The sequence below is a fragment of the Ochotona princeps genome, chromosome 13 (genome assembly GCF_030435755.1).
Source record: "Ochotona princeps isolate mOchPri1 chromosome 13, mOchPri1.hap1, whole genome shotgun sequence".
Lineage (NCBI taxonomy): Eukaryota > Metazoa > Chordata > Mammalia > Lagomorpha > Ochotonidae > Ochotona > Ochotona princeps.
In genome coordinates, this window is record NC_080844.1 from 31,558,282 (window position 1) to 31,585,330 (window position 27,049).

Genomic DNA, 27,049 nt, shown 5'->3' on the forward strand with positions numbered 1-27,049 from the left:
CTAGGTCTCTGGGTTCCCCGACTGGACTCGCGGGCCGTCTTCCCAGCTCACCTCTCCGTCCGGTTCTCCACGCGCCGGGCAACTCTCTGGCTACACCAGAGCTCTTCTGCAAAGCCCTCGTCCCTCCCCTCCCTCTCGCGTCCCTGGCCACAGCCCCGCCCCGGCCCGCCCCCTCCCAGAAGCTGGGCCACTGGCTCGCTCCCATTGGCCGCCGGCTGCCGGACAAGGGCAGTGATTGTGGAGCGGCGGTGTCAGTCCCGGAGACAGAGCGCCCGGGCCGGGCGGGCAGCCGGGCAGCCGCAGGTGGGGCCTCAGGCGGTGGCAGAGGGACCGAGCCAGAGCTGGGGAGCCCCGGAGCCCCACGCGGGGAGCGTCAAGGATGCCCCGCGGGGACTCGGAACAGGTGCGCTACTGTGCGCGTATCTCCTACCTTTGGCTCAAGTTCTCGCTCATCATCTACTCCACGGTGTTCTGGGTGAGTGACTGGCAGGGCCCAGAGATGGGGGAGGGAGGGGCGTGGAGGTCCCCACTGCTCGACCGCCTTCCCTCCTCGGAGTTTTGGTCCAGACCGTGCCTCTTCTTGGAAGGCGCCCGGGAACCCTCTCTGCCGGGCCTCGTCCTGCTCTCCCCAACAAATGGGGAAGTCTGACCTCTGAACTCAGCTGCCCCAGAGGGAATGTTTGGGCCCTCGTGCGACACGTGCGACACGTGGCTTACCTGTGTGCTCCTGATGCGCCTGTTGGGTCATCTGCTCAGGGTGCCAGACATCAGTGGGCTGGCTCAGTAGGCGGAATGGGAACTGGCCGCGTCTGCATACCTGAGCGCCTCGGACATTTCTCGCCTTACCGGAAGCTTTGTGGTCCAGCTGGGAAGACAGGGGTACCAGGTCTAGTCGATGCTATTTACATGGGATGCTACTTCTGTGCCTCTTGGTTTCCTCTTCCTGGGAAAACTCTCCGGGCTTTTGCTGTGGAGCCCTACGCAGAATGGCTGAGTTGCTTTGGGCTCCCCTTCCCTTGGCTCTGCCAGGGGTTAGGGTAGCAGTGGTTGACCACTCACCCCCACTTCAAATCTTGGGCTTCCAACTCTGGGGCTGAGTGATCTTGGGGAAGTCCCTTCATCTGTGGATGCAAACCACCATGATTTCCAACTTTGAGGACGCCTGTGGAAACCATAGGCCCTAGGCCATGTGCAGTGCTGAGCCAACACCATTCAGGAGTCGGTAGAGAGTGAGAGCCAGGATTCTCAGTGTGGGCAGGAAGTGTGGACAATCATGGTATAAGCTGGCCCAAGGGATCTGGGTTTCTATCAGGCTGGGATGGGCCATCACATAGACACAGGGACATCCTTCTACAGGCCAGCTCCTCCTTCTGCCAGTCTAGAATGAGTCTCTGCCCACAGGTTGCCACATGGGATCCTGGCTCAGGGAAACTGGCCACATCCACTACTGCCCAACTCTCTGGGTCAGCTCGGCTAGCCAACGGGAGCTGCTGAACTTGCCATCAGCCTGGCTTTCCTGGTGGGCACGACCTTGTCTGGTGATCTAGAAGTACAGATTCTAGACCTGCCCCAGTGGGGTTCAAGTGCTGACTGACAGGTTGCCTGGGCCCAGCTTCCGGGCCAAATTTGACTCTGGTTAAAGTGGGAGAGAAGTGAGCGCAGTGGCCGTGAGTCTAATCCATCATCGACAGACACTCCTGGGAGCTCAAGGTCCTGCTTGGGGCTTGGAGTGGGGTGATCTGAGCTCTAGTCCCATGGTTCCCAGTCACCATTGCATCAGAAACAAGTGAAGAGTTTAAAAAAACGACACTTCAGATTCCTGTGCCCTGGCACAGTGGTTTATTTCAATTCACTGGAGCTCCCCACTCCTGTGCAATGAAATCGCATGGCAGATTATAGTAGGTTCCTTACACACCCTGGTGTTCTCCGTTGTCCCTTGCCTGGCCTTGTGAGCTCTCCTTGCTGTGGGTCAGAACGGAAAGGAGGGGCGGGAGCCATGGCATGGTAGTAGATGAAGCCTCTGCTTGCAGTGCAGGCATCTGTCTCATACGTGCCCATTCGAAGCAGTTGCCAGCTGCTTCACTTGTGATCCAGCTCCTGCTAATGTACCTGGGAAAGCCATGGAAGATGTCCCAAGTGCTTCAGCTCCTGCAGCCATATGGGAGACCAGGAAGAAGCTCCTGGCTCCTGGACTTGAACCTGCCCACTCCAACTGTTGCAGCATTTAGGGAGTGAAACAGTGAATGGAAAATCTCTCTGTGTGTCTCCTCATTCTGTAATTCTACCTTTCAAATAAAAATAAACAAACATTAAAAAAAACATGAAAGGAAAGGCAGAGGTGTTGGTGGGTGGGAGGGTAGGAAGGTGAGAAGGTGAAGGTTACATTGCTGGTATATAAACCACTTCCTCGGCTTCCTCACACCTTTGTTTCCTCATTTGTGAAAAGGGGAAGTGATCTCCTGCTGTGTGTCTCACTGGATTGTCTTGGGGACCAGTGACATGCGAAGAAGTCGCTGTCCTGTCCACTACCCCACTTTTCCTGGGGCAGGGCAGGACTCCTTTTCAGCCAACTGAGGTTGCCTTTCAAATCCTTGCCTCCCATAGCTGGAAGCATTTCACTTAAAAAGCCTCCCAGCCCTGCCAAACATGCAACACCTGCCAACACTGCCCGAGCTGGCCTGAGGGCGAGGCTCAGTGTGAGTAAGTAATTTGTCCTGGACAGAGTCTGCTGCTAATTGGAAACCATTTGCAGAAAAACCCAATAGTTCCGGTACCCGGGGTGGTGCCATCTTTCTGGAGAAGGAGGGAGGAGGACAATTGTTGCACTTCCCAGGATGTAAGACTCAAGAGTTGGTCTGGAGGGGGCTGTGAGTTTTCCTGTAGCCATGTGCATTCTGTAAGTCTTTTTGCTTTAAAAGTTATCCTCAACAGGAAACATGTGGGCATGGCAAAAAAGCCAGAGGGGAACATGATGGCTTATGACACATCTGCCTTTGCCTTTCTCCATTTGGGGCTGGGGTGATAGGGACCCCTGTCATTACTTCCTTGTGGTTCTTTTCTAAAATATTAATGAGTTAACTAATTTGAAAATCAGAATTACACAGAGAGAAGGAGAGAGAGGGAGACAGATCTTCTATCCCCTAGTTCACTTTCCAAATGGCCACAATGGCCAGGGTTGGATAAAGCAGAAGCCATGAGCTTCTTCCAGGTCTCCCACATGGGTGCAGAGGCCCAAGTATTCGCATCATCTTCTGCTGCTTTCCAAAGTGCACTATCGAGGAGCTGGATCAGAAATACAGCAGTCAGCTCTTGAGCTGGCGCCCATATGAGATGCTGGAGGTGGTATTTAAATCTGATACACCACAATGCCAGCCCCTCTCGAGGTTCTTACTTAGGTTATCCAAGGTAAAGAATGTCCAGGCACAACATATGTCTTTCTATATATGTGCCATGCACAGAGTTGGGTCTGGCCCCTAGCCCCTCACTTTTTCCTTTACATCTAGACCCCAGTGCAGTTTGTAGAGCTAAGGAGAGTTGCCTTGCTTGGTTTCATAACTGCAGAGGCTTTGCTGTGGGCCCTAACAGAAGTTTCTGTGACAGGTCCCCAGCTGGGAGCCTCGAGGATGTTTCCAATTGCTTGTGATTGTGACCTGCTACAGCAGGCATCTTAGAAGGTACCTTTTGCATAGGTGTGTGAATCTGCAGGATAATTCCCAGAGTGGAGCTGCTGGCTTGAGAGGTGTGTGAGTGTGCAACACACATGGAAACATTGCTGATTGCGAGTGTCCCCAGGCACACATGCTTGGACCATGGGTCTCGGGCTCAGCCAGCAGAGTGCATAGTGGGAGCTACAGCCCCTTTTACCCTACTGAAGGTACTACCTCTTCCCTACATGTAATTGCATTGGCGCATCCACTAGTGGAGAGTAGCTTTGCTAGGTTTTGCCTATACTTTTTTTTTTTTTTTGGCTTTGCATGTACATTTAGAATTCCAATGTTAAACTTACCCACTTAGATAGTATAGCCATGGTAATATTGTTTACACATTTCTTTTGAAAAATTGCTTCATTTGAAAGGCAGTGAAACAGGGGGGTAGAGATAGACAGGAAGAATCTGTCCACTGGTTCTCTCTCCAGATGCCTTGTATACCTGGGCCAAACTAAGTGAAACCAAGAGCTTGGAACTCAGTCTGGGCCTTGCATCTGAGAGGGACCCAAGTACTTGGGCCATCACCTGCTGCCTCCCAGGGTCTGCACGAATGGGAAGTGGATCAGAACTGAGCTGGGATTTCAACCAGGCACTGGAAAAATGGGACAGAGAACTTTCAAGTGGCTTCTTAACTGTGGTGCCAAATGCCTGCCCACTGTATGTCTTTATTTAAAGTGACTGTTTACATTTGTTTTGTAAAGGAGGCATTCTGTCACTACCGCCATTGGGGAGCCAACACCCCTCATTGTAGCTAGCAGGTAGCAGTTAAAGTAAATACAGCCCAGAGAAAACAGGACAGAGTCTCAATATCCTGGTGAGCGGTTGTGGGTGCTGTGGGTTAGGACAAAGGCACCCAAGCCCTGTTCCAAAGGCAGGTTGGTGAGTGTCCAGCACCTTTGGGGCAAACTAGTACCAAAACTAAGGATTGCTCCTTGATGGGCCAGAGGGGCCAGAAGGGAATTGAATGAGGAAAACGTCCTCCTTTGTGGGCATTTAAGTGTGACTTTGACCACTTGCAGTGATAGGGAACCGTCTTGTTTTCTGAGGAGAGGGGACCCAGAATCCTGAGAGAATGTTATTTCAGGGTCCCCATCCTATGCTCCTGACTGCATCCCACGAGAAAGGAGCCCACGCAGAGGGACACAGAGCCTCTTTGCATCCTGACACGGGTGCCCTCAGCCTGTTGGGGACACACTGCTAATTTTAGCACTGCCCAGGGTATCCTGTATCTCTGGTTACACGCTGCTTTCCTTGCTGGGCTGCAGGCTTCTGGAGGACAGGTTAGTTCAGTCGTGAATGCCAGGTCTGGGGCTGGGCACGCAGGAAGTGTGCCAGGGCGACGGACCTCACCTGTGCATACAAGGTGGGGCTCCAGCCCTTGCTGAGTGTAGTCAGCAATGGTCAGGTCGCTGGGCTCATCACGGAGACCCTGGCTCTTAGGAAAGCACTAGGCCTGTTGTCTTGGTAAGAGGGTAAGAGTCTTGGGGCTGGTCAGGTTGACTAATCAAGAGAAGCAGCATGTGGGGGTGGAGGGCCAGGAGGGAGCGAGGGGAGTGGGTAGTGTTGGAGTAGTGTGTGCCAGAAGCAGTATGACTTTCTTGCCTTCTCCAAGGTTGCACCTGCTTAACAGAGCTTGGCCTGGGATTCTTTATAGTTCCCTATAGTTTATAAGAGTGGACTATGTGCCCAACCGTCTGGGTTTGAATCCCAGCTCTGGTGCTTATGAGTTAAGTGATGTGGGCACAAACTTCCATGTGCCTCAGTTTCCTTGTTGATAGGAATGCCGAGAAGGTGAAATGGCTTGGCAATTAGGGATTGTAGGGCCTGTGCTTGGCACATGGCTATCACTCCATCAACTCCTGACAGGTCAGCCATCCTGTTCCCACCCTCCTCTCTGCTCCAGGTGTGCGAAGCCACAGATGGGGAACGGGAAGGGCCCTTAAAAGCAATTCCTGTGGACCCTTTGTATGGGGCCTGGGGAATAAGCCGTTGCCTGTGGGTGACAAACCAAGGCTGCGACTCTGCTGTCTAACTCTGTCACCAAAACCTCCACTGTGTGCCTGTGACCTTCTGGCCTCTGCAGAAATCCCTCCCTGGTGCTGGAGGAGGGAAGGGAATCGGGCCCCACTGCCCCCTCATCTATCAAGTGAAGGCCTGGATGAAACCAAACAGAACAGCAAGTGGATTCAGTTGTCATCAGGAGACTCTTAGAAAAAGAGCCTTACTGTCTTATTGTGAAAATAATATGTTCTCCTGGCTACATAGGAGGCTAGCAATTCTGGCCCAGGCAGGGAAGGCGATAAAAGGCACCTTTGGTTCTCCCGCAGTACACGTCCACCCACCTGCGCTTCTGCTCCAGCATGTCTCCGGGAGGTTTATTTTGTTTCTCTTTTTCTGACTGTGCTCCATCCATCAGCCAGGAAGTGGTGCAGCTGCATTGCTGACATCACAGCCTTGGGGGCTCCCCTCATCCCCCTACCCAGCCATGGTGGCCCTAGAGTCCTGAGGATCAGGAGAGTGGCCCTGCCTGACAGGTGGGCTGACTCAGCCCTGGCGAGGACTCCCTGACTCCTGGTGGACTTCCAGCGAGGGAAGGGTTGCTGTCGGCTGCAGGCCTGGACCTTGGGCCTGGCTTGCTTGGTTCCTGGAGCAGGAGTAACCACCTGCCCTACTGCCCGCCTCCCCACCTCTTCTCTCAGGTGACTCACATTGCCACCCTGGGGTGGGGCTCCCAGCAAGGCAGATAAGGGACTGATAACATTTGTGTACCAGGTGGCTCCACTCACTCCACTCACAGAAGGAAGACGTCTCCTGGGTAAACTGGGACAAAGGAGGTTGGGGAGAAAAAACAAGAAAAAAAAAAGCCTTTCCCAGAGAGAACTTTAGAATGAAACTAGGTTTGAGCAGAATATTTTTTTAAGGATTTATTTTTTTAATTGGAAAGTCAGATTTATAGAGAGGAGAGTCAGAGAGAAAGAGCTTCCATCTGCTGGTTTATTCCCCAAGTAGCTGTAATGGCCAGAGCTGAGTTGATCCAAAGCCAGGAGCCAAGAGCTTCTTCTAGGTCTCCCACATGGGTGCAGGATCCCAAGGCTTTGGGCCATCCTTGACTGCTTTCCCAGACCCCAAGCAGGGAGCTGGATGGGAAGTGGAACAACCAGGATGTAAACTGGCACCCATATGGGATCCTGGCACATGCAAGGAGAGGACTTTAGCCACTAGGCTACTGCACCGGGCCCTTGAGTGGAATTTTTAACGATTTTCTTTCTTTTTTTTTCTTTGTATTTTTTTTTTTAATATATGAGAGACAGAACAACAGAGACTCCCTCTGGTTCATTCCCAAGTGGCTGCAGTGGCCAGGACTGGGCTAGAAAGAAGCCAGGAGCCTGAACCTTCACCTGGGTTTCTCATGTGGATACAGGGGCCCGAGTACTTGAGTCATTTTCTGCTGCTTTCCCAGGAGCATTAGCAGAGAACTGGATCTTGGAAGTGGAACAGCTGGGACTCGATTCAGCACTCACATGGGATTCCCTCGCTGCAGGCAGTGTCTTAACCTTTGCACCACAACGCTGTCTCTAAATAGCCCTGTTGTGGGAAGGCAGGAGAGCCCAGCCCTGAGCAGGTCTGCTCCTTGGTGTGGGGATATTGGTGTGTTCTTCAGTTAGCCAAGGGTTTTCATGCCTGCTGGAGGCCAGGCCCTGTTACAGATGTGGGAGAAAACGGCATGGGCTTAGCAGTAAATGGACATTGATGCCTAAGGAGGAAATTCAGGAGTAAAGTGGGACAGGGTGGGAGCGGAAGGAAGCCCAGGAGGGGCCAGGTTGTAGGTGCAGAGGTGAGCAAGGGTCTTGCTGGGTCCAAGTGACCCGGGGGACTCCAGCATCTGGTGGCATGGCTGTCTGGACACCTGTAGCAGGAGCCGGCTCCTGCGGCTGCCCAGGACTCTTTGCGGATGGAGGTCCTGAGGGCTGCTTTGTGTGCTTGGGAGGTGAGCTGTGCAGAGTGCCAGGGTGGCTGGCTGCCGGGTGCCCTTGGGGGGAGGAGGAGGCTCTCCTAGGAGCCTTGGCATGCTCAGAGTGAGGACAAGGATGTGCCAGAACCTCAGGAGTCTGTCCTGTCGCAGGGGTCGCTTTCCCTGGCAGATGCTCTGTCTGTCTCAAGCTGGTGGTGGTGGCTGTGCCCTTAGCCCGGCAGCCCTGACCCTGCAGAGCTGTGCGTGGCCTTCTCCAGGCACTGGGCCCCACCTCTGCCTTCATCTCTGGGGAGGCTGTGGGTCACACAGTAGGTCTGTGGGTCTGGGCAGGCTGTCTGGGGAGCATGCTGATTGGGGAAAACAGGGCAGGGGGCATTTTGGGGAGTCCAGGGGCAGGGTATGACGGAACCAGGGGTGGTAGGCTGTGCAATGCTTTTGATTAGCTCCAAGCTCCAGGCTCCACCTGAGGTGTCATCATCCCTACATAGAGGCCAGTATCCCAGAGAGGTGGGGCAGCAGAGGCCACATGAGCCTGACCTTGGCAGGGAGGATAGGGGCCTGTAGCCTTGCAGGTTGGGAAATGCCCTCAACAGGTAAAAAACGGGTTGTGGAAGCAGGGACGAGGTGCTATGAGTTCTCTTTGTCCTTGATTTCCTTGCCTGTTGGGGGGGCCGCTTAGTGGGGAGCCACTTAGCAGAGGGCCTTAGGGGAGCACCGCCCCCATGCCATCCTCTGTAGCTCTTTGGCCCTCAGAGCAGCCCTGTGTGCTGGCCAGGACAGGAGCTCTTGTTCATTCTACAGAAGGGGAGACTGAGGCCTGAGAAGGAAGTGACTAGCCTGAGTTGTACTTTTGGCACCTGTCCCTGGGAGTATTTCTGATTTTTTCCCTTTCTCAGGGGGAGGGACTTTGCCTCTGGCCTGCCGGGAGGGAGGTATCTGCCCATAGTGGAAGGAAAACAGCCTTGGCCCAGTCTGTGCTTGTTTTTCCTGCTGGCAGCCCTCCCCAACTTCCTGCCCAGAGACGCAGGGAGCCACCAACTCCCAGGTGGCTGGAAGTCCCTCCCTGGATGCCTCTCCCGCCTGGGGCCTTGACCAAGTCCCATGGCCTTCATGTCCTGTTTCCTGTGTCCGGCCATGCTGGATGCAGGGTGTTGGGGGGTTGGAGTGGTCTCTGTGCTCTCGCTGCACTGGGTGCAGGGCTGGGTGCTGTGAGGTCAGGCCCCGCTTCTCCTGTTGTGTGTTGGGACAGCCCCGCCTCATTGCAGTGGGCAGGGCCCTTGCTTCCAAAGCTGACAAGGAATTTTGAGATGGGGTCATTTCCAAGGTCAATAAGACAAGACCTTCTAGGCCAGGGGGCTCTGTTCCGTGGCTGGAGGCCTCCTGCCCTGGGACAACTTCAAGGACACATGAATGCACACTGCACCTCAGAGCTGCTGGCTCAGGGACCCAAGCCTCGCTGTCCATCGCTGCTCTGTCTCCCCAGGTGCCTTGGCGTTGAAAGCACAGCTTGAAGCAGCTTCTGTGGAGGAAGGGGGTCCTGATGAGGCTGGCCGGCTTCTTCAGCCCACCTTGTCTGCCACTGAATCATGCAGGATGTTGGGAGACCTTTCCTGACCTCCATGACTGTCTGCATAGCCCCTGGCCTGGGAGAGTTAGCGCGGCCGGGAGAGGCCCTGAGGGGCAGGAGGTGTGTGGAGGCTGCCAGCCTGGCCAGGTGGGAGACGCAGGAAGCTGGCTGGGCTGCCTCTGCAGGAGGAGGGATTCCATGAGGTCTAGGATTGTCTTTTCCTTCTGGTTATGTTTCTGTACTCTGAAGGCAACCTATCTCTGAAGTTTGTGACTTGAAGTAGTTTCTGTCAGAGCTGGCTTGAGCTCAGGGATTTGCATGCTGGGTCGGGGAAGGGAAGGAACCTGTGACAGTTCACGTTGTCTGTCAATTGCATCTCGAATTAGACCCCATCCCTCTGAAGCTTTTTTTTTTCCTCTCTTATTTTGGGAAGGACATGCCAGGGTGTGGGAACTCTTGCCCCCAATGAAGGAGGGCAGCTGGTGTATGGCAAACCCAGGCCTTGGAGCTGGGAGACCCGGTCACAGCTGCTGACCGTAGGGTGCCTTTGGGGAGTGATACCATTTCGCTGGGCCTTAAGATCCCATCTGCAAGGTAAGGGGAGGTAAGCTGCTCTGGCAGCCATTTGTTAGTTCCTGGACTATGTCAGGTGCCCTGTCGGTGAGTGGGTGGGGACCCTTACAAGTTTAGTATCTGTAGTGAGTGTCTCATAAAATAGAGAAATATTGCATCTGTTGTGGTGGCACATTTTTGATCAGGTCATGTCAGGATTGTGTTTATTTTAATAAGAAAAATTGGTTTGTTTGAAGAAAAGTAACAAATCAATAATAATGCGAGTAATCAGCTGGCATGGCCTGGGTGAATATGTGGGAAGAGAAGCCGGAGCTTGGGAGACACTGGAAGTTCCCAGCTGCTCCTTTTTGCTTCTTTCGGGAACTTGGGTATTGTGCTCTGTTCCGAGCATGTCACAGGCTGTGTACTGCTGACTTGCAGAGAAGCAGCAGGGCGCAGGAGGTCAGGCTGGGGTTAAGAAGCACCTGTCCCACTTGGTTCCTGACTCCTTCATTCTTGCTAATATAGACCCTGGGAGACAGCAGTGGCTCAGGTAGTTGGCTTCCTGCCACCCACATGGGAGACCTGGCTTGAGTTCCTGGCTCCTGGCTTCAGCTGGGTCCCCTCCCAGTATCTGTGGGTTTCCCGGGGACTGAACATGAAAATGGGAGTTCTCTGTCTCTCTCTCCCTCTCTGCTTGTCAAATAAACAAAATGGTTTTGTTTGTTGTTTGTTTTTTGAAGAGGGAGGGCAGGGGTTGGCGGTATGCGGTATGACAGCGGTTGTACCATAACAGGTGCCATTTGAGAGACCATCATGGCTGTTTTATAGTGGAGAGTAGGTGGGACCCAGAGGGTGCATGAGTGCCTACCACTGGCATGTGCCAGTCCTTGCTCCCACCAGCCCAGTCACCCCTGCTTTCTGCCTCCCAGCCCTTGTCAGCCGATTCTGCTGTGGCCCTCTTGTCCCTCTTTCTGCAGGCAGAGGAGGAGGTAATTTAGGGCGACTTCAGTGCCCTCTCCCTATCTCTGCCCCATGCATAGTGGGTGCCTCTTCCAAAGCCCTGCCAGCCCGCTTTCTGGGAGCTCATGGAGATGCATAATAGGCAGGTTCCGGGCGAGCCTATATTTAGCTCAGCTGAGCAGTTCACGAAACATCTGGTTTGGGCATTAATTCCAGGCTAGGGGAAGCCGCCTGGCTCCAGCTTGTGGTGGGTGGCCTGGAGATCGCCCTCAGGCGGCTGGTCTGGTCTGCGGCCTCAGGCTCCAGATGGCCTCTTGGAAAGCAGGGCACTTAGATCTTGCTTGCTTTCTGGACCTTTTCTTTTTCTTTTCTTTTATTATTATTTTTAATAATGATTACTTGGTTGATCAGGGTGGGAAGGATTGAGGTTTAGGGAAAATTGGGTGAACTCATTGCTTCCAGATTTGCTATTTCTTCTTGTTGTTCCTGGGGGGAAGGGGAGAAACAAAGGGGAAAACCACTCATGACTTTCCACATGTCACAGTACCCAGGGATGAGGAACCACTGCCTTATATCAACCCGGAGTCTCAATGTGTACATATTCCGCGGGTTCTGTCCAAGTGGTTTGGATGGTTCTGAAATGCTGCCGACTTCCCTGATCCGAGGATGATGTCATCCTTCCAATGTCCATTGGCTCCATTCACCGAGGTTTTTTGCTGTCATCGTTTGTTTGGGGTAGTTGTCAGTTACTTCTGTTCTGCTACAGCACCAAGTGAGCTGCCATAGTCTCCTTTTACACTAGGGCCTGTGTCCACTGTTCTACCTTTTTTTATTATGTAGGGCATGTTCTTGCAGGCGAGTCCAAGTGGCTGGCCCAGGTGTTCCAAGCATTACCAGATACCCCATCCTTGGGGCTCAGGAACTCAACATCCACCTAGTAGGCGGGCCCCAAGACCTGGGACAGGAGACCCCACCCCTGGGGCTCATAACCTGCACCCACCTCGCAGTTAGGTCCCAGGTCCCAGGCCAGGCAATCTCCTACCCCTGGACCTCATGAACCTGGCACCCACCTAGTAGGAGGGCCTTGGGCCTGGGTCTGGACCTTTTCTTGTTAAAAGATTTTTGCATATATAGAAAGGGTGAATGAAAGCCACTGTGGGTACCCATGAGTCCATACTTTGGGATCAACAACCACTTAGCGTTATAGAGTAAGGTGTAGGTATCATGACAATTTGCCTCAGTATGTGTCTTAAAAAGAAAAAAAAATCTCAGGTACATAATCACCATTTTCATGCCTAAGAAAAAGTCCAGTACACACTAAGCCTTATTCTAGTGCCCCTAAAATGTCCTTGTTAGTGTATATTTTAAAAAAAATCAGGACCCATGGCCCCAGGGCTATATAGCTTAACGAGCTAATCCTCCACCTCTATGCACCAGGATCCCATGTGGCTGCTGGTTCATGTCCTGGCTGCTTCATTTCCCATCCAGCTCCCTGTTTATGACCTGAGAAAGCAGTGGAGGATGGCCCAAAGCCTTGGAGACACTGTACACATGTGGGAGACCCGGAGGAAACTCCTAGATCCTTGGTTTTGGATTGGCTTAACTTTAGCTGTTACAGCCATTTGTGGAGTGGATCAGCAAATGGAAGATTTTTCTGTCTCTCCTCTTTAAATTTGCCTTTCCAATAAAAATAAATAAATAAATAAATAAATAAATAAATAAATAAATAAATAAAATTAAAAATCAGACTCCAGTACCACAACCCAGCTCATACCCTGCAATGGATGTCTTTTTTTTTTTTTTTTTAATTGCAGGGTTAAAGATGGAAAGATTGATTGATCTTCCTTGCACTGGTTTACCTGCCAAATGGCTACAATGGCTAGGGTCGAGCCAGGCTGAAGCCAGGAACTTGAAACTGCATCTAGATCTCCCAACCAGTAGCAGGGGCCCAAGTGTTTTCCCAGGCACATCAGTGGGGAGCTGGAGTGGAAGTGGAGCAGTCAGGACTAGAAGCAAGCACTAGGATATGGGCTGCAAGTGTCCTCAGTGGCAGCTTAACCCCCTCACACCATGGTAAAGGAGTGTTTGAAAGCTAAGCTGAGCTCTGGCCAGTGACGTCTCTGCCCAGGTTATTTCACTGATTTTTTTCATTCAGACCTTGGTGTGTACCAAGTCTGCCTGCTTCTTGCCACCACCTTCATGTGCCTGCCACCCTCTGCAGGCCACCGCAACCCTCTGAGCCATTGCAGCAGACTCCTGGCTGGCCTCCCGGACACCCCCTTCCTCCTGCTGCAGCCTTGATCCCTCTTCTGCTCTAGGTCTCAGGTGCCCCTTTCCTTGGCCACACCAACAGCACTTGTACCTGCCACATGCTGTATGTTTTCCTGTTTCTCCCCAGCTCTAACTTGAGCTCCTACTAAGCTGGGATATGGGCTCTGGTTTGTGGCTGGAGCTGTAGAGTCTCCTGTCAAGGTAATCAATCTTGGGATGTCGCTTTGCCTCTGCCATCCTCATTCCTTCTGGAGAGCCTGATGGCACTTGTTGGGGACCTGTGACTGTGCAGTGGCCGTTGGCAGAGGCAGAGGCAAGTCTGAGACCCCAGCTGTGTCTTGCCAGCCAGCCAGCCATCCAGCCACATGGGCAGAGCTCATGCCACTCTGGGATTATGCTCAGAGACATTTGTGTGTTACAAACAGGTGATACCCTGTTAGTTAACATTAAGTTTTCTTTTTTTTTTTAAAGATTTATTTATTTTATTACAAAGTCAGATATACACAGAGGAGGAGAGACAGAGAGGAAGATCTTCAGCCAGATGATTCACTCCCCAAGTGAGCCGCAACGGCCAGTGCGTGCCGATCCGAAGCCAGGAGCCAGGAGCTCTTCCAGGTCTCCCACGCGGGTGCAGGGTCCCAAAGCTTTGGGCTGTCCTCGACTGCCTTCCCAGGCCAGAAGCAGGGAGCTGGATGGGAAGTGGAGCTGCCGGGATTAGAACCGGCGCCCATATGGGATCCCGGAGCGTTCAAGGCGAGGACTTTAGCCGCTCGGCCACGCCGCCGGGCCCAACATTAAGTTTTCTATTTCTCAATTAATTAGTATGTATTTATATGTATTTACAGTTTGTCCCCATTTTGATTTGTGGTGAAAAATCAATGAGTTTCATCCTTGTAGATGGAAGTTCCGGTGTCCTCAGAGATATCTGAGAGCAGATAGCAGCTCTGAAAGTAAGAGGTCCCAGCGGGCCAGTGGCCAAAAACCATGCCACGTGCCGAGCAGGCTCGTGGTGAATGAATGTGCTTCTGGGCATAACCTGTGATCCGGCTTTGCTGTCATCTGGCTTCTGTGAGCCTCTCTGGCCGTGGCCCCAGCCTGCTGCCCGCTGCCCCCCGCCCTCCGTGGTGCCTGCACACACCTCTGGGGCCCCCTACCCACTTGAGCATCTCAGGAATTCCTGCATGTCCGTTAACTAGATTCAGTGCAAATGTCACCTTCTCCAGCCAGTCCCTCTATAAACTGAGTCTTCCTGACTTGCATTGCGGGGTGTGCCTGTGTCTCTCGCCATGCCGAACCCTTTGAGGGCAGGACCTGTTCAGTCACATACAGCTCCTGGTTCACATGAGTGCTGAGTGTGTGTGATGACTCAGTGAATGCTGCCTCAGGATTTGGCACAGGGACTTGCCCACTCTTGGGAATACCCCAGGATCACAGTGGTATTGCTCTGGCATCTAAGCTGGGACTAGGAATGTCAGTGGCACAGCATGTTGATGTGGCTCCTGAGGAAGGAGGGAAGTGTGTGTGCACCTGCCGGAGACCAGCAACTTCTGCCCACAGCTTGGTCCAGGGTCACTGTGTTCCATGATGCTGTTGTGGTGGGGCTTGGGCCCTGAGCCTTTCCACCCAGCTGCTGCGGGGAGAGCATGGCTGGGAGCTGAGCCACCAGGCTTCCTTCCTGTGAGTTCAGGGGCTTCCCAGCTCATGCACTTACTACGTGCCTGTGAGCCTGTCAAGGTCGAGGCAGATGTGTGTGTGTCACTCCACACAGCCTGCGTACAGCAGGGGGGTGGGTAGCAAAGGCCTACGGTTTTCTGCCCCAGAGCCTAGTTAGTCCTGTAAATGCTGGCACTTCTGAGGGCTTCTCAAGGCTGGTTTCTAGACATTCTGAAGTGGAGGGAGATGCCAGAAAGGGTTCCTGAGGACGAGGACAGTCATTTGGCTTTGTTATTTCCAGAAAGCAGCAGTGGGGGACAGTGCTGGCAGTGCAGGCCTCAGTCAAGGCCAGGGCAAGGGGGGACATCTCTTTCTCCACTCCATGTTCCCCCACGGAGATGAGGGGTCACAACAGGGACAGCCAGGGAGCAGAGGCTTGGTCTGTTCAGGCTGATATAACCAAGCCTCTCTCTGGAATGCCCATCCCAGGACACACCTCCAGGGAGCCAGGCACCCATAGGATCCTAGGAACCAAATCATGTTTGGAGCATAGCAGCACCAGGCATTGACAGCAGGAGTTACCAGTAAGCCCCGTCGTGGCCAAAGCTGCATGGTGACAACCTTCAGTTTACCTGCTTCCAGGTCAACTAGATGTCCCCTGAGAAACAGCCACATGGGCTGCCAGGTCTTATGGCCACTGCACCTGCTGGTGGGGCATCCTTGGTCTCTTTCCTCCCCCTGACCCCTACACCCCCACCTTTGGTGTCATTTCTCCTCTGAGTATCCTAGAAATGTTGGGGCAGGTGAGATTGTAGGGAGCCCTCCTTCCCACTCCCTGAAGCGCCTTCCCGCCCATTTTAGGGCACCTAGTAATGGCTCCTGGCAGGCGTCTGGTCAGTACAAGGACAGGACTTGCCTGCACACTTCCCAACCGGAAATTGTGTCACAGGGCTGAGCCCCTAGAGCGTCTTGTGAGTCTACAGCTTCTTTTCTGGGGCCTGAGTGAAGGCGTACCCCCTGCTGGAGGCCTGGAGCCATGACCAAAGTGCCTGAGATTGCAGAGGAAGCAGTCCGGCCTGTGGAAGAAGAGAGAGGGCTGGGGCTGCATTGCGGTTCTACCTATGACGCTAGCATTTTGTTTCAGAGCGCTGGTTCAAGTCCCAACTGCTCAGCTTCTGATCCAGCTTCCTGCTGGATATGCCTGGGAAAGCAGTGAAAGATGGCCCCAAGGGCTTGGCTTCTTGTCACTCTTGTGGGAGACCTAGAGGGAATTCTTGACTCCTGGCTTCAACTCGGCACCAGCCCCAGCCCCAGCTGTTGTGGCCATTTGGGTAATGAACCAGCAGGCGGAAGGTGTTTCTCTCTCTCAAACTCAGCCTTTCAAATAAGCAAGTAAAACTTAAAAAAAAAAAAAAATAGGAAGAAAGAAAGGAGGAGAGCTTGCCATCACAGGCGTGTGTCTGGATGATGATCCTAGCAGGAAGTCACCCAAGAGCTCTGTGTCCCCCGCTCCCCATCTCTGCCCTCACAGTGGGAGCCCCAGCTTGGCACCAGGACCTGTCTGTAGTGCCTCGAGTTGGGGGATCCCTGTCCTCCCTGGCAGGGCCAGGCGTCTGGGGTGTATGGAAGAGCATTAGCTTCTGTTCTCATCACCCTCTGGGGAGACAATCAGTAGACTACACTGCCCAGCTGCAGGTGGCCTCTGACCTTCTGGAGTCAGACACAGAAGGTGGTATGCATGGGGAAGGGAGAGAGAGAGAGAACTTAAACCCTGAAGAGGTGGGGGAAGGGAAGCCAGGGAGAGGGGCCTGGGTGGAAGTGAATGTGCTTTGCACTCTCCCTGGGCTGTTTCCATGGTTTCCAAATTCAGCATGAGTCACTCTTCTCCTGAGCCCTGGAGTGTACCCCAGAGCTCCTTCTTTGGGCTTAGAAGCAGCTGCAGCAAGATCATTGCTCATGCTCAAGATGCTGGGCTGGGGGCTGCGCTCACATGGAGTCTGGGGGTGGAGGCCAGACTGTGCATCCTGCAGGGCCCAGCTCACCCACTGTGCTTTCCTGGTTCCACAGGAGGAAGTCCCCGCTTTGCCTCTCATTTCAGAATGGGTTGGTCATTTATTTATGGACCGCTCCCCATCTGCCTGCTCCTGGGCATGGTTAGCTTGGCCTGGGTGCTTCATCATGTCTTGGAGGCTGCTGTGGATTAGAAATGTCACTTTGTGCCCTCATGGAACAGCTGGGCCTGTGCATGCCTCCTGGCCTCTCTCCACACAGCCTGGAATATACCATGTGAAAGTGGGAATCTTCCACATTGCAGGAGGGACCACCGGACAGGAGGGCAGCGTTCACTCTGCTTCCCAGGGAGCTTTTTCTCCCAAGGCCGGGTCCTTCTCCAAGGGCCCAGCGAGAATCATGCAAAACTGCTTGGGGGTTCTGGAGGGCGGCACAGCTGGACCACCTGCATTTGCTGTGTCCTGCTTTCCTTGGGGGCCAAGGCTGGGGCCACCACCATGAGTCAGCCCAGGACCGCCAGCTGTGTGCCCCATGTTCTAGCTGTGAAATAGCACAGCCTGCTGCCCAGCAAGGACTGAGCTGAACTCACCTTAGTCTACAACCCCTACTCACACAGCCAGGGAATGACAATGTTCAGCTGCAGACCAGGTGTGAGGTGGCTGAGCCACACAGCACACCTGTGAGAGCTGGGTCTGGGGTCACAGTCGTGCCTGTCCATCTGGCCTGCCCCTGAGACTGCCTGGCAGGCCTTGGTGAGGACTGGGAGAGAACTAGTGTATCTTTGCAAAATGCTTTGGTGCCATTCGGCAAGCAGAGCTACCGATAGAACATTCCGTGATGACAGAAAGGCCCAGGGTGGCCCACAGCTCTTAGACGTTGGCTCAACTTCCTGGAGAAATGAATTTATAGTCTTTGAATCATCTTTATTGCATTCAGACCTTCATTATTATTTTTCTGTATGTCATCTTACCTCATTTACATTTGAGTGCATATGGCTAGTGACCTCCGTGATGAACATGGCCACTTCCCAGCTTTGTGAGTGGGAGTGCAGCTTAAGGGAGGGAGTTCAAGGCAGTCCATGGTAGGATGCTGGCCCAGCACCACTGCTGTGTCCAGGGCACAACCAATAACAAGGCTGGTGTTGTGGGCTGGTGCAGAAGCCTAGTGGTTAAAGTCCTTACTTTGCATGTGCCGGGATCCCATATGGGTGCCGGCTGCCCCACTTCCCATCCAGCTCCATGCTTGTGGCCTGGGAAAGCAGTAGAGGATGGCTCAAAGCCTTCGAACCCTGCATGGTGTATGAGAGACCCGGAAGAAGCTCCTGGATCCTTGGGGAGTGACCCAGCAGATGGAGGATCTTTCTCTCTTTTTCCTTCTCTCTGTAAATCTGACTTTCCAATAAAAATAAATAAATCTTTAAAAAAAAAGCATGTCGGTGTTGTAAGCAGTGGATTAGCACACTGCACCACAACACAGGCCCTCATCCCAATGTTCTGACAGTTCCTTCCTCCCTTGTACTCTTTAATTTTATTTATTATCACATTTAAATCTTCCATCTACAGGTTCCTTCTCCAAATGCTTGCAATAGGTGGGCCTGGGCCAAGCACCAGCTATTGCAACCCTAACCCTGACCCCAGCTGTATCCCTATCCTGGCACCTGGAGTTCAGTCTAGGTCTCCCATGTGGGTGGCAGGGATCCAAGTATTTGAGCCTTCACTGACAGCTGCCTTCCAGGATGTACGTTAGCAGGAATCTGGGAGTGGAAGCAGAGCCGGGACTTGAGCTTGGGCATTCCGACATGGTATACAGGTATCTTAGGCACTGAGCCAAATGCCCTTCATCCCTACCGCTGTTTGCATGCTCAGAGCCCTCCACAACCCTCCACAGTGGCAACGACATCTTGCTATAGACCAGGAGCTGTCTTTGTGCTAGGGACTCCCTTGGTTGTTGAGGGGAACATGAAATACTGAAATGCATAAAATACACAGGACTTCAAAAGGAAATAAAATTATGATAACATTCTACGACCGAGTGTGTGATGTAGCAGCGCTGTGCCTCTTCACCAGTGCACCAAGTCTCAAGGCCTCGCTGTGGGTCAGACGCTGTTGTCGTCCCCAAGTGTGAAGAACAGAGCTAACGCTGATGTGATTTCTACCGGCGACAGAGTCACAGGTGCTGGGAACACCCCGTGGTTGGAGGCCTACACTCAAAATGGAAGGGACATTTCAGTGAGGGGCTAACGGAAATGAAGCTGCCAGTTTTTCTCTATCCACGATTCAAGGATCTCCTGACGTTCACCAGCAGAACCGTTGTGTCTGGCCTGTCTTCTTCTGTCCTCCGCCAGTCCTGCCCCCTCTGTGACCCTGTGGTGCCGGATACAGAGCCTGGAACATGAAGTGGACCTGATGCACCTTGCAGGTCCCCTGGAAATGGTAACACTTACCTGAAGCATAGCCAGGCCTCAGCTGAGGGGGAGCAGGTCTGGGCCAAGGGTGTAGGGCTCAGAGGAGACCTTCAGGCTCAGCCCCCCCCGCCCCCCCGCCCGCTGGGCACTGGGTCTTTCTGCTATCCACACAAACTGCAACCTGGCCTTGGGCTACTGGCAGCGTGCTCTTGCCTTCTTCCGCCTCCCTTGGGCATGGCTGCAGGCCCCCCAGTCCCAGCCTGGGACTGCAGCTGTCCTGGTTGACAAATGGGCCGCTGGCTTCCTGTACTGGGCCTGGAGCAGCGGGGCAGGCAAAGGAAGGGCTATAATTAGCAGGAGTGGACGGGGTTGCAGGCTGGCACTGACAGATCATCTTATACTCAGATGGGTAAACTGACGTCATCGGAGATGTAAATGCTGTTTGGAAATTATGAACTTCTTGGAGAGCTTTTTGCCGGCCTCTCCCCCTAGCTCCGTGCCCCTGGAGACTCTTGGGCAGCACAGATCGCCCTGTGCTGGGTGGGGGAGCCCCCTGCCAGGCTGCTGGCAGGCCTTGGGCTGCAGCATCTTCAGCTGCAGCAAAACCGGGGCCACAGTGGCAGTGGCGCGGGGAGGCCCAGGCTTGCATTGTCATGGGAGTCTTTCCCATGGCTTTTGCGGTCTGGAAATGTCACAGACTAATGGGGATGCTTTTTAACGGAGGAGTTAGATCAGAGCAGGGAAAGTTATGTGTCCTGCCAGGAAGGCTAGGCTGAGTGTTCCCGGGGCTCAGGGAGCCTGTGAAAGTCAAAGAAGCTACTGGCTGCCTTTCTGGAGCAGACTGGGGTCAGCTGCAGTCAGAACCAGGGCCAGGGCCAGTGTGGGAGTGTGGGAGTGTGGGAGGATGCCTTCCAACACAGTGACTGTAACCCCAAGTGCAGCTGTGTGCAGAACGGAGGGTCTGGGCCAGCCTGGGGGCAGGGAGCATGGTGCCAGCTTGTCAGCCCCATGGCCCCATCCTTCCGGAGAATTTTTTTTTTTTTTTTGGCAACAGGAACCAGAACTCTCCAAATTGCATAGAATCAAGCTTGTAAATACTAACAAGTAATGGTGGCTTCAGTAACGAGGTGAGAATTCATCTTTTCCTTAAGGTGGAAGATAAAGGAAGATAAAACCTACCTTGACCGAGCTGCCATTGAACCTGGGCTCTTGCATGATAACAGTCCTCAGCTTCGGGGTGTTAGAGGCAACCAAAATGTTAAAAGGCTTGTTCGAACTACTTCTAGTATTTAGGCCTTTTAACCAAAATGTTGGAGGGCCTGAATGATGGAGTGGTTTGAATAAGTCAGAAGCAGCCTGAATGTAAAGTAAAAAGGAGAAGGTTTTACAAATAACTTGTCCCCCACACCCAGGCTCTGGCTGTAAGGGTCAGTGGCCCTGATAAGGGTAAGAGTGAATAGCCCCATGTCCTGTATTTCACAGATATGTTACCTATTGGTTTACATCTGTAACCCCTTAGTTTAGAGTGGTTTTTGTCTTGTCATGTTGAATAGGGACTTGAGGCATTTCGTGGGCCTTTAGTCTTGCCTGTATTTGATTGGAATGTTTCATATTTGCTTTAAAATGATTGGAGTGTTTTTCGCGGGTGTGGGCTTTGCTGTAACGGCCAAACTGGCCTATAAGAATCTGGCTTGTCCCTAGCTCGGGGTCTTGCTTCATCCACCGGTCCTGTGTGTCTGTGTGAGGAGCTTGACCCTGGCTAGCCAGCTCAATAAACTCTGCTTGCTGATTGCATCCACGTCTGGTTCTTTGCTATCCAACAGTGGGACGATTTTGGACCCTAACAGGGGCAGGAAGTACTCTGGGTTCTGGGTTCAGGGTCATGGGTCAATGAATGGTTCCTTACAGGTGGCAATTAAAAAGGTGGGATGGGGAGGGGATTTGGCTTTTAAAAGGCTCCTTGGGGTGGCACTGTGGTGTGGCACATTGGCTGTCACTTGCAATGCCAGCATCCCATGTGGGTGCCAGTTTCTGTCTTAGCTGCTTCGCTTTCTGTTCAGCTCACTGCTAATGTGCTTAGGAACAACAGCAGAAGATGGACCAAGTGCTTGGGCCCTTGCCAACCACATGGCAGACCCCGTTGAGGCTCGAGGCTCCTGGCTTGACTCAGCCTTGGTCTTCCCGGCCCCTAGGGGAATGAAGCAGCGGAAGGAAGATCTCTATCTCTCCTCTGTCTGTGACTGCCTTTCAAATAAACAAATACATCTTGAAAGAGAAATGTCTCCTCACTGTTATTCTTCGTGCTGGGGGCTAAGCTGGCCTTGAATGATGATTTCAGTGGGTTCTGAGCTTGGGAGCATGAGAGAGCTGGATGGTTTCTGCTTAATCTTTATCAAGGGTGGGCCTTTCCTGTGGGTACTCTTTTCCTGTAGAGGGATGGATGTGTGTACGTGTGTGTTCCTGCATTTTACAACTTAAAATTTATCCAAGTGGGTGATTTTCATGACATCACTGCACCCTGGTTTTCCTGCTGTGGCCAAGTTGTCAGTAAGTGGCTGGTGAGGAAGTCCATTCACGCCTTCAGCTCCCAGCTGGTGGGTACTGGAAAAACATTCCTTCTAGACTTGGGGACGGTGGGTCTCAGGGAGCTGGACCCAAGATGCAGTGTTGTGGCAGTGGGACTCTTCGCCGGGGTGGGACTTCTGGCCTCCCTGTCCCTCGTCCAAGCTTGGGGCAACTCAAGCACTTCCCTTTACTCAGGACGGTCTTGGCACTGTCGCCAGAGGAGGCCCTGGGCTCCGGTGTGGGGAGGTGATGTGATGTGATGATCTGGGAGCAGGCTGGTATAGGCCTGGGCATGGCTGGAGGGGTGGTTTGGGTCGAGTTCAGGATGCTTACGCTGGGGCAGGTGCTGTGTATGGTTTGTGCCCCACCAGCATCCTGTCTGTATTGTCCCCCACTTCCCTTGCCCGGACCTTGGCTGCCAGCGTCACAGCTTCCGGTTTCTCTCACAGGTTTTGGGTCTCTGCCTTCCAGAGTAAGTCTGGATCCTCGGACAGGCTGGAGCCTGGGTAGCCAGCATCTGACTCAGATGCAGGGGCTCCACGGGAAAGCCCAGCTCTCAGTCATCCAGCGGATGCAGTGTCTAACACTTGATTGCACTTCCGCCACATCAGGACGGTCAAGGGGTGCCCACGGCTGGCAGAAAGTACCTCCTCCCCTGCCCCAGCATGGGCTTGGGCATATTAAATCTGATGAAACACCAAGGCAGGAAATAAAACAGAGAAAGGGGAATCAGGGTTTTCCACCTGTAAACAAGGTGATCTCCCAGTTGTTTCCAGGAGCAGCTGGCACTGGGCAAAGGCAGGAAGTAGGAGCAGGTGTGGAAGTCAGGAGAACATCCTGCTGTGGGAGTGGCCTGTGCAAAGGTCCTGGGGTAGGCATGCCTGGCCTGTAGGATGGGGACTCGCAGTGTATTCTGTGGCAGGGTTCACAGAGTGCTACTTAAAAATCCCCTTGAAATTCCTCCTGCACCAGTCATTGGCATTCCCTGTGGTCAGCCAGAAGGTTAATTCCGTGTTGATGACGTAGCCTGAGAGGTCCCTCCACCCCGACTCCCCTAGCCAGGCTTCCCTGTGGGTGCCATGCCTGCTCAGCGTGTGTTCCACAGCCCCGTGCTGTCAGCTTCATCGCCTCTCTGCCTTTGTTTTTGTGCTCGAGCCTTGCAGAAAGCAGAGGAGAGAGCACCGCAGAATGGCCATCTTCATGCCCATTGTTCAGATGGGGACACAGATCTGCTGAGTCTGAGGCCCAGGGTTAGCTAGGGGCAGAGCCGAGACCTGAGCCCTCCAACTGGCACTGTGCCCTCTCAGAAGAGGATGGCTTGCTGGGAATGCCATCACATGAAATCCCACAGACAGAGTGGCATAAAGAGCAGTCGCTCCTCACAGTTCTGGAGGTTGGATGTTCAAGCCCAGAGTCCGTTCCTGCCTCTCTCCAGCATGTGGCTGATTTCTCTGAGCATCTTCACCTGGCTTTTATTCTGGGAGTGTCTGTGTTGTGACAACTTAAGGCACCCCAATGGCTGCCTTGTACTTTCACCACTTTTGAAGGCCCAGTCCTTGCTTGGGTTCTAGGGGCTGGGATGGCAGCAGGAATTTGGGGGGATGCCACCCCCAAACTCTGATCACTGAAGGGAACTGTCCAGCCACAGGCATAAGCTCCCCTCCCCTGGAACTCATGGCCAGAAGATCTGCTGGCCAAGTGCGCCTACTCTCTCACTCCTGTTTCCTTGCCACAACAGCTGATCGGGGGTCTGGTTCTGTCCGTGGGCATCTACGCAGAGGTAGAACGGCAGAAATACAAGACGCTGGAGAGTGCCTTCCTGGCTCCAGCCATCATCCTCATCCTGTTGGGGGTTGTCATGTTCATCGTGTCCTTCATCGGTGTCCTGGCCTCCCTACGAGACAACCTGTGCCTCCTCCAGGCGGTAAGTCAGCCGCTCCTGCCTGCCCAGGCTCGAGTTCCCAGGAAGCCAGGGAACCTACTCATGGGCCCTTGGACAGCTTGGGTCCTGGAGTCCATGCCTCACTTGTGCCAGCATCCACAGAGCGCTTTCTAGAGCAGCCACCTGCCCACCTTAGCCCAGGAGTACCTGGTCCACCTGCTCCAGGCACACAGGGTGATCTGACTCCTATTTTTTGACCTACACCCTGTTCATTGGGACCCTCCCCTTGGATGGAGAAACCACATGCAAATGAGAGTGAGCAGAACCTGAAGGGAGTGGTGGCAGCAAGTCATCAGTCCCTGTGACCTGGGAGGCACACTTGGGCCAGGCTGGGTACTCTCTTTTGCCACCTGTGGGGAATGCTTCACTCAACATCCCACCCAGCTGTCAGAGCAGACACACATGCTGAGTCTTTACAGCTCTTGATCCCGTAGGGTCTGTCCTGGTAACTCCAAGGAGGCCCCCATGGTGCTGGTGGCCATCCTGATATCAGGAAATAGAGTGACCCCCGACTGTGGCCAGTGGGGGTGGGGTCCTCAAAGCTGGGGCCACTTTGTGGGCAGGCTTCTTCACTCTGCATGCATACTGTCTTCCAGTTCATGTACATCCTCGGGATCTGCCTTATAATGGAGCTCATTGGTGGTGTGATGGCCTTGATCTTCCGGAACCAGGTGGGCCGTGGGAGATGGTGCTGTTGCGAGAGGGCAAGGAGAGCACTGGCCCCGTAAGCCAGAGCCACACATGGCCATGGGAGAGGGCATGGGGGGAGTCACCCGGGGATGATCTTGTGGGTCCTTGCAGGTCAAGCTTTAGGAGTGCGGGACTTTTTCTGCAGGCAGTTGGCCAGGGCCTCTAGGGAGTTTCTGGTGGGATGTGCCAGCATCCAGCTGTTTCGCTCTGGCTGCTGAGTGGCAAGAGGACAGGAGGAGCATGTGTTTGGGAGGAGGGTATGTTGGCAGACTCTGCTGCTCTGGATGTGGGAGTGAGGGTGGGAAGGACACTCGTGTCCCAGCCAAGGCAGGGTTTGCCTTGTCAGGGCACTTTAGAGTTGGGAAGGTTTCCAGCTCCTTCCCTGTAGGCTAGGGGACCTGGGCCAAGGCTCTTGGTCTCTCCCATCCTCAAGGGTCACAGCACCTGGCTCACGGTGTTTGGGTTGCAAATTGGGGGAAAGAATGAGTAGGATGGCCCCAGCATGGGGTTGGCCTGTGGCAGACCGTCACCAGCTTCCAGTTCCCAAGGCCTAATGAGAAGTCAGCCTGTACCCTGTCTTTTCTCCCGTAGCCTTCCCTTGACTTCATCGTGCTTCAGTGTAAGCAGAGGGCGTGACCCACAGGGCATGTTTTCAGAGCTTAGGCCTGGCTGTCCCCAGGCCTGCCTCCACCCCAGACAGGGTGGCTCCCAGTGCCCCTGGGCAGTCACCTTTGGGATGGGCATCAGGGCCACAGCCAGATGATCTCTTGTGTCCAAAGTTGAGCCCAAAGCTGCTGTGGTGGTCCCCACGCTGAGCTGAGCAGAACCCTTACACAGCCCACCTACAACCCTGGCCAATCCTCTATGCATCTGGCTGGCCTTCCAGTCCAGGGCAGGATAGATAGGGGCTGCAGCTGCTCTGCCTCGGCCCACTATGGCCGGCCTCTTTACGCTCCTGCAACCCAGGGGTTCTCCTTCCTGTTTCATGAGACCCGGGAGAGGGAAGGACCAATGTCTGTCACATCAGGAGAGTCACTGAGGGACACGGAGGTTAAAAGAGTCCACCAAGAGCACACAAGGCAGAGGCGGCCCTGGGAGGCGACCCCAACCAGTCGTGCTACCTGCTCCTGCCCTCTGCCCTGAGTGGGCAGGTACTGGCCAGGGGCTCAGTTTCAGCAGCACGGTGGAGGAGGGAAACATGTTTGTTCTATTTGCCAGGAAGAAAGCTTTCCTATGCTGCCAGCTGGGACTCCCAGCCAGCCCTGAGCTTTGTAGGAGTCACGGGTGAGTGTTTGCCTGGCTGGAGCCCAGGTCCAGGCCATGGTCAGCAGCGTCCCTGGCCCCAGGAAACAATTGCGTCCTAAGTGCACTGCGGCTCTGGTCTCAGGGATCGTTGCGCACAGGCTGGCTGCTCAGTCACTGGCCAGTGCCCTGGGGGTCACTCAGGGCCATGATATCATCCCCTTCTCTCAAGGGAGGGAGTTCAACTGAGACAAAGGCGTCTGCTGATGAGGTCTCCAAGAGTCCCTCCGACCATGTGACTCAGGGTGCTGGAGATCCTGGGGCAAGGGTGAGAGCTTCCACTTAGCCCCAGTCCAGTGGATGCCACAGCCCATGGCATGTATTCCGTCCTCTTGGATGGTGTCCCGTTAGGGGAGGGTGCCGGCGTGCAACCCAGGAGGGGCCTCATGGTCAAGGACTCTAAGCTGTTTGGAGGCTTAGGGTGGGGCATGATTTAATGAACTTAAAAGCAGGATACAAAACTATAAATTATTTATTCCATTTGCAAAGCAGCAAGACAAACAGATCACCTGCTTGTTTGCTCCTCCACTACCTCCTGGTGCCAGGGCTGGGCCTGGCTGAAGCCAGGAGTCAGACACTCCACCCAGGTCTCCCACATGGGTGGCAGGGGCCCAAGTCCTTGAGCCATCACCTGCTGCCTCCGAGGGTATGTGTTCTTAGGAAACGGGAATGGAAGTGCAGCTGGAACTTGAACCCAGGCACCCTGATATAGGGTGTTAGCGCTCCAAGTGGCTTGTATTTACCATGTCAAACACTACCCTAGATACAGAGTCACAAATGCAGATCTTCACAGTGAGAAAAAGATTTGGAAAGATGGGAAAAAATCAACACTGGTGCTGTCACAACTTACTTCCCCTGAGGGATAGGACCTGGGTGATATTTATTTTCTCCTTTACATCATTCCTCTAGCTCCCCAAATTCCTTCTTGCTTAATAGTCAAAGGGAAAATACTTCATAAAGAAAAACAAGCATCCCTTCCAATGCGATGTCATTGCATGTCAGCATAGACCGGGAGCTGCTTCTGTGGATGGTGATAAGAAGGGACTGTGTAAGGTGGAAAAAAAGAGGGGAAGTAAGCTGGCATTGTGGCATAGCAAGTAAAGCTCTCGCCTGTTTAAGTTCTGGCCGTCTCATTTCCAGTTCAGTTGCCTACTAATGTGCTTGGGAAGGCAGCACAAGATGGCCTAAGTGCTTGGGCCCTGCAACCATCTGGGGAGTGAACCAGCCTGCAATGTCCCCAGATCCAGGAAGGCGCAGGCGCAGACAGCTTCACAGCCTCCGTCCTTTCCTCCTTCCAGCTCCCACGGCTCTCTTTGATCCTGCTTGCCAGGACTGGGGCAGAGGTTGGTGTTGGGGGCAATGAGGACGAGACCCCAACTTCTAGAGGGGCTGGGTAAAGCCCAGAGATGACAGTTTGAAGAAAGACAGCCCTGGGTCAGCTGACTACTTC

The 27,049-nt window shown here is 53.6% G+C and overlaps 1 protein-coding gene across 1 annotated transcript in view; it reads left to right on the forward strand.

Annotated features, from left to right (window-relative positions):
* Nucleotides 1-244: 244 nt before the first annotated feature.
* Nucleotides 245-27,049, forward strand: part of TSPAN15 (tetraspanin 15) — a 37,416-nt gene continuing 10,611 nt past the window's right edge. The window contains exons 1-3 of the mRNA XM_004583442.2: nucleotides 245-475; nucleotides 23,404-23,589; nucleotides 24,204-24,278. Coding sequence (XP_004583499.2) covers nucleotides 380-475; nucleotides 23,404-23,589; nucleotides 24,204-24,278 — 357 coding nt within the window. The 5' untranslated portion in view covers nucleotides 245-379. The remainder of the gene's footprint in view (nucleotides 476-23,403; nucleotides 23,590-24,203; nucleotides 24,279-27,049) is intronic.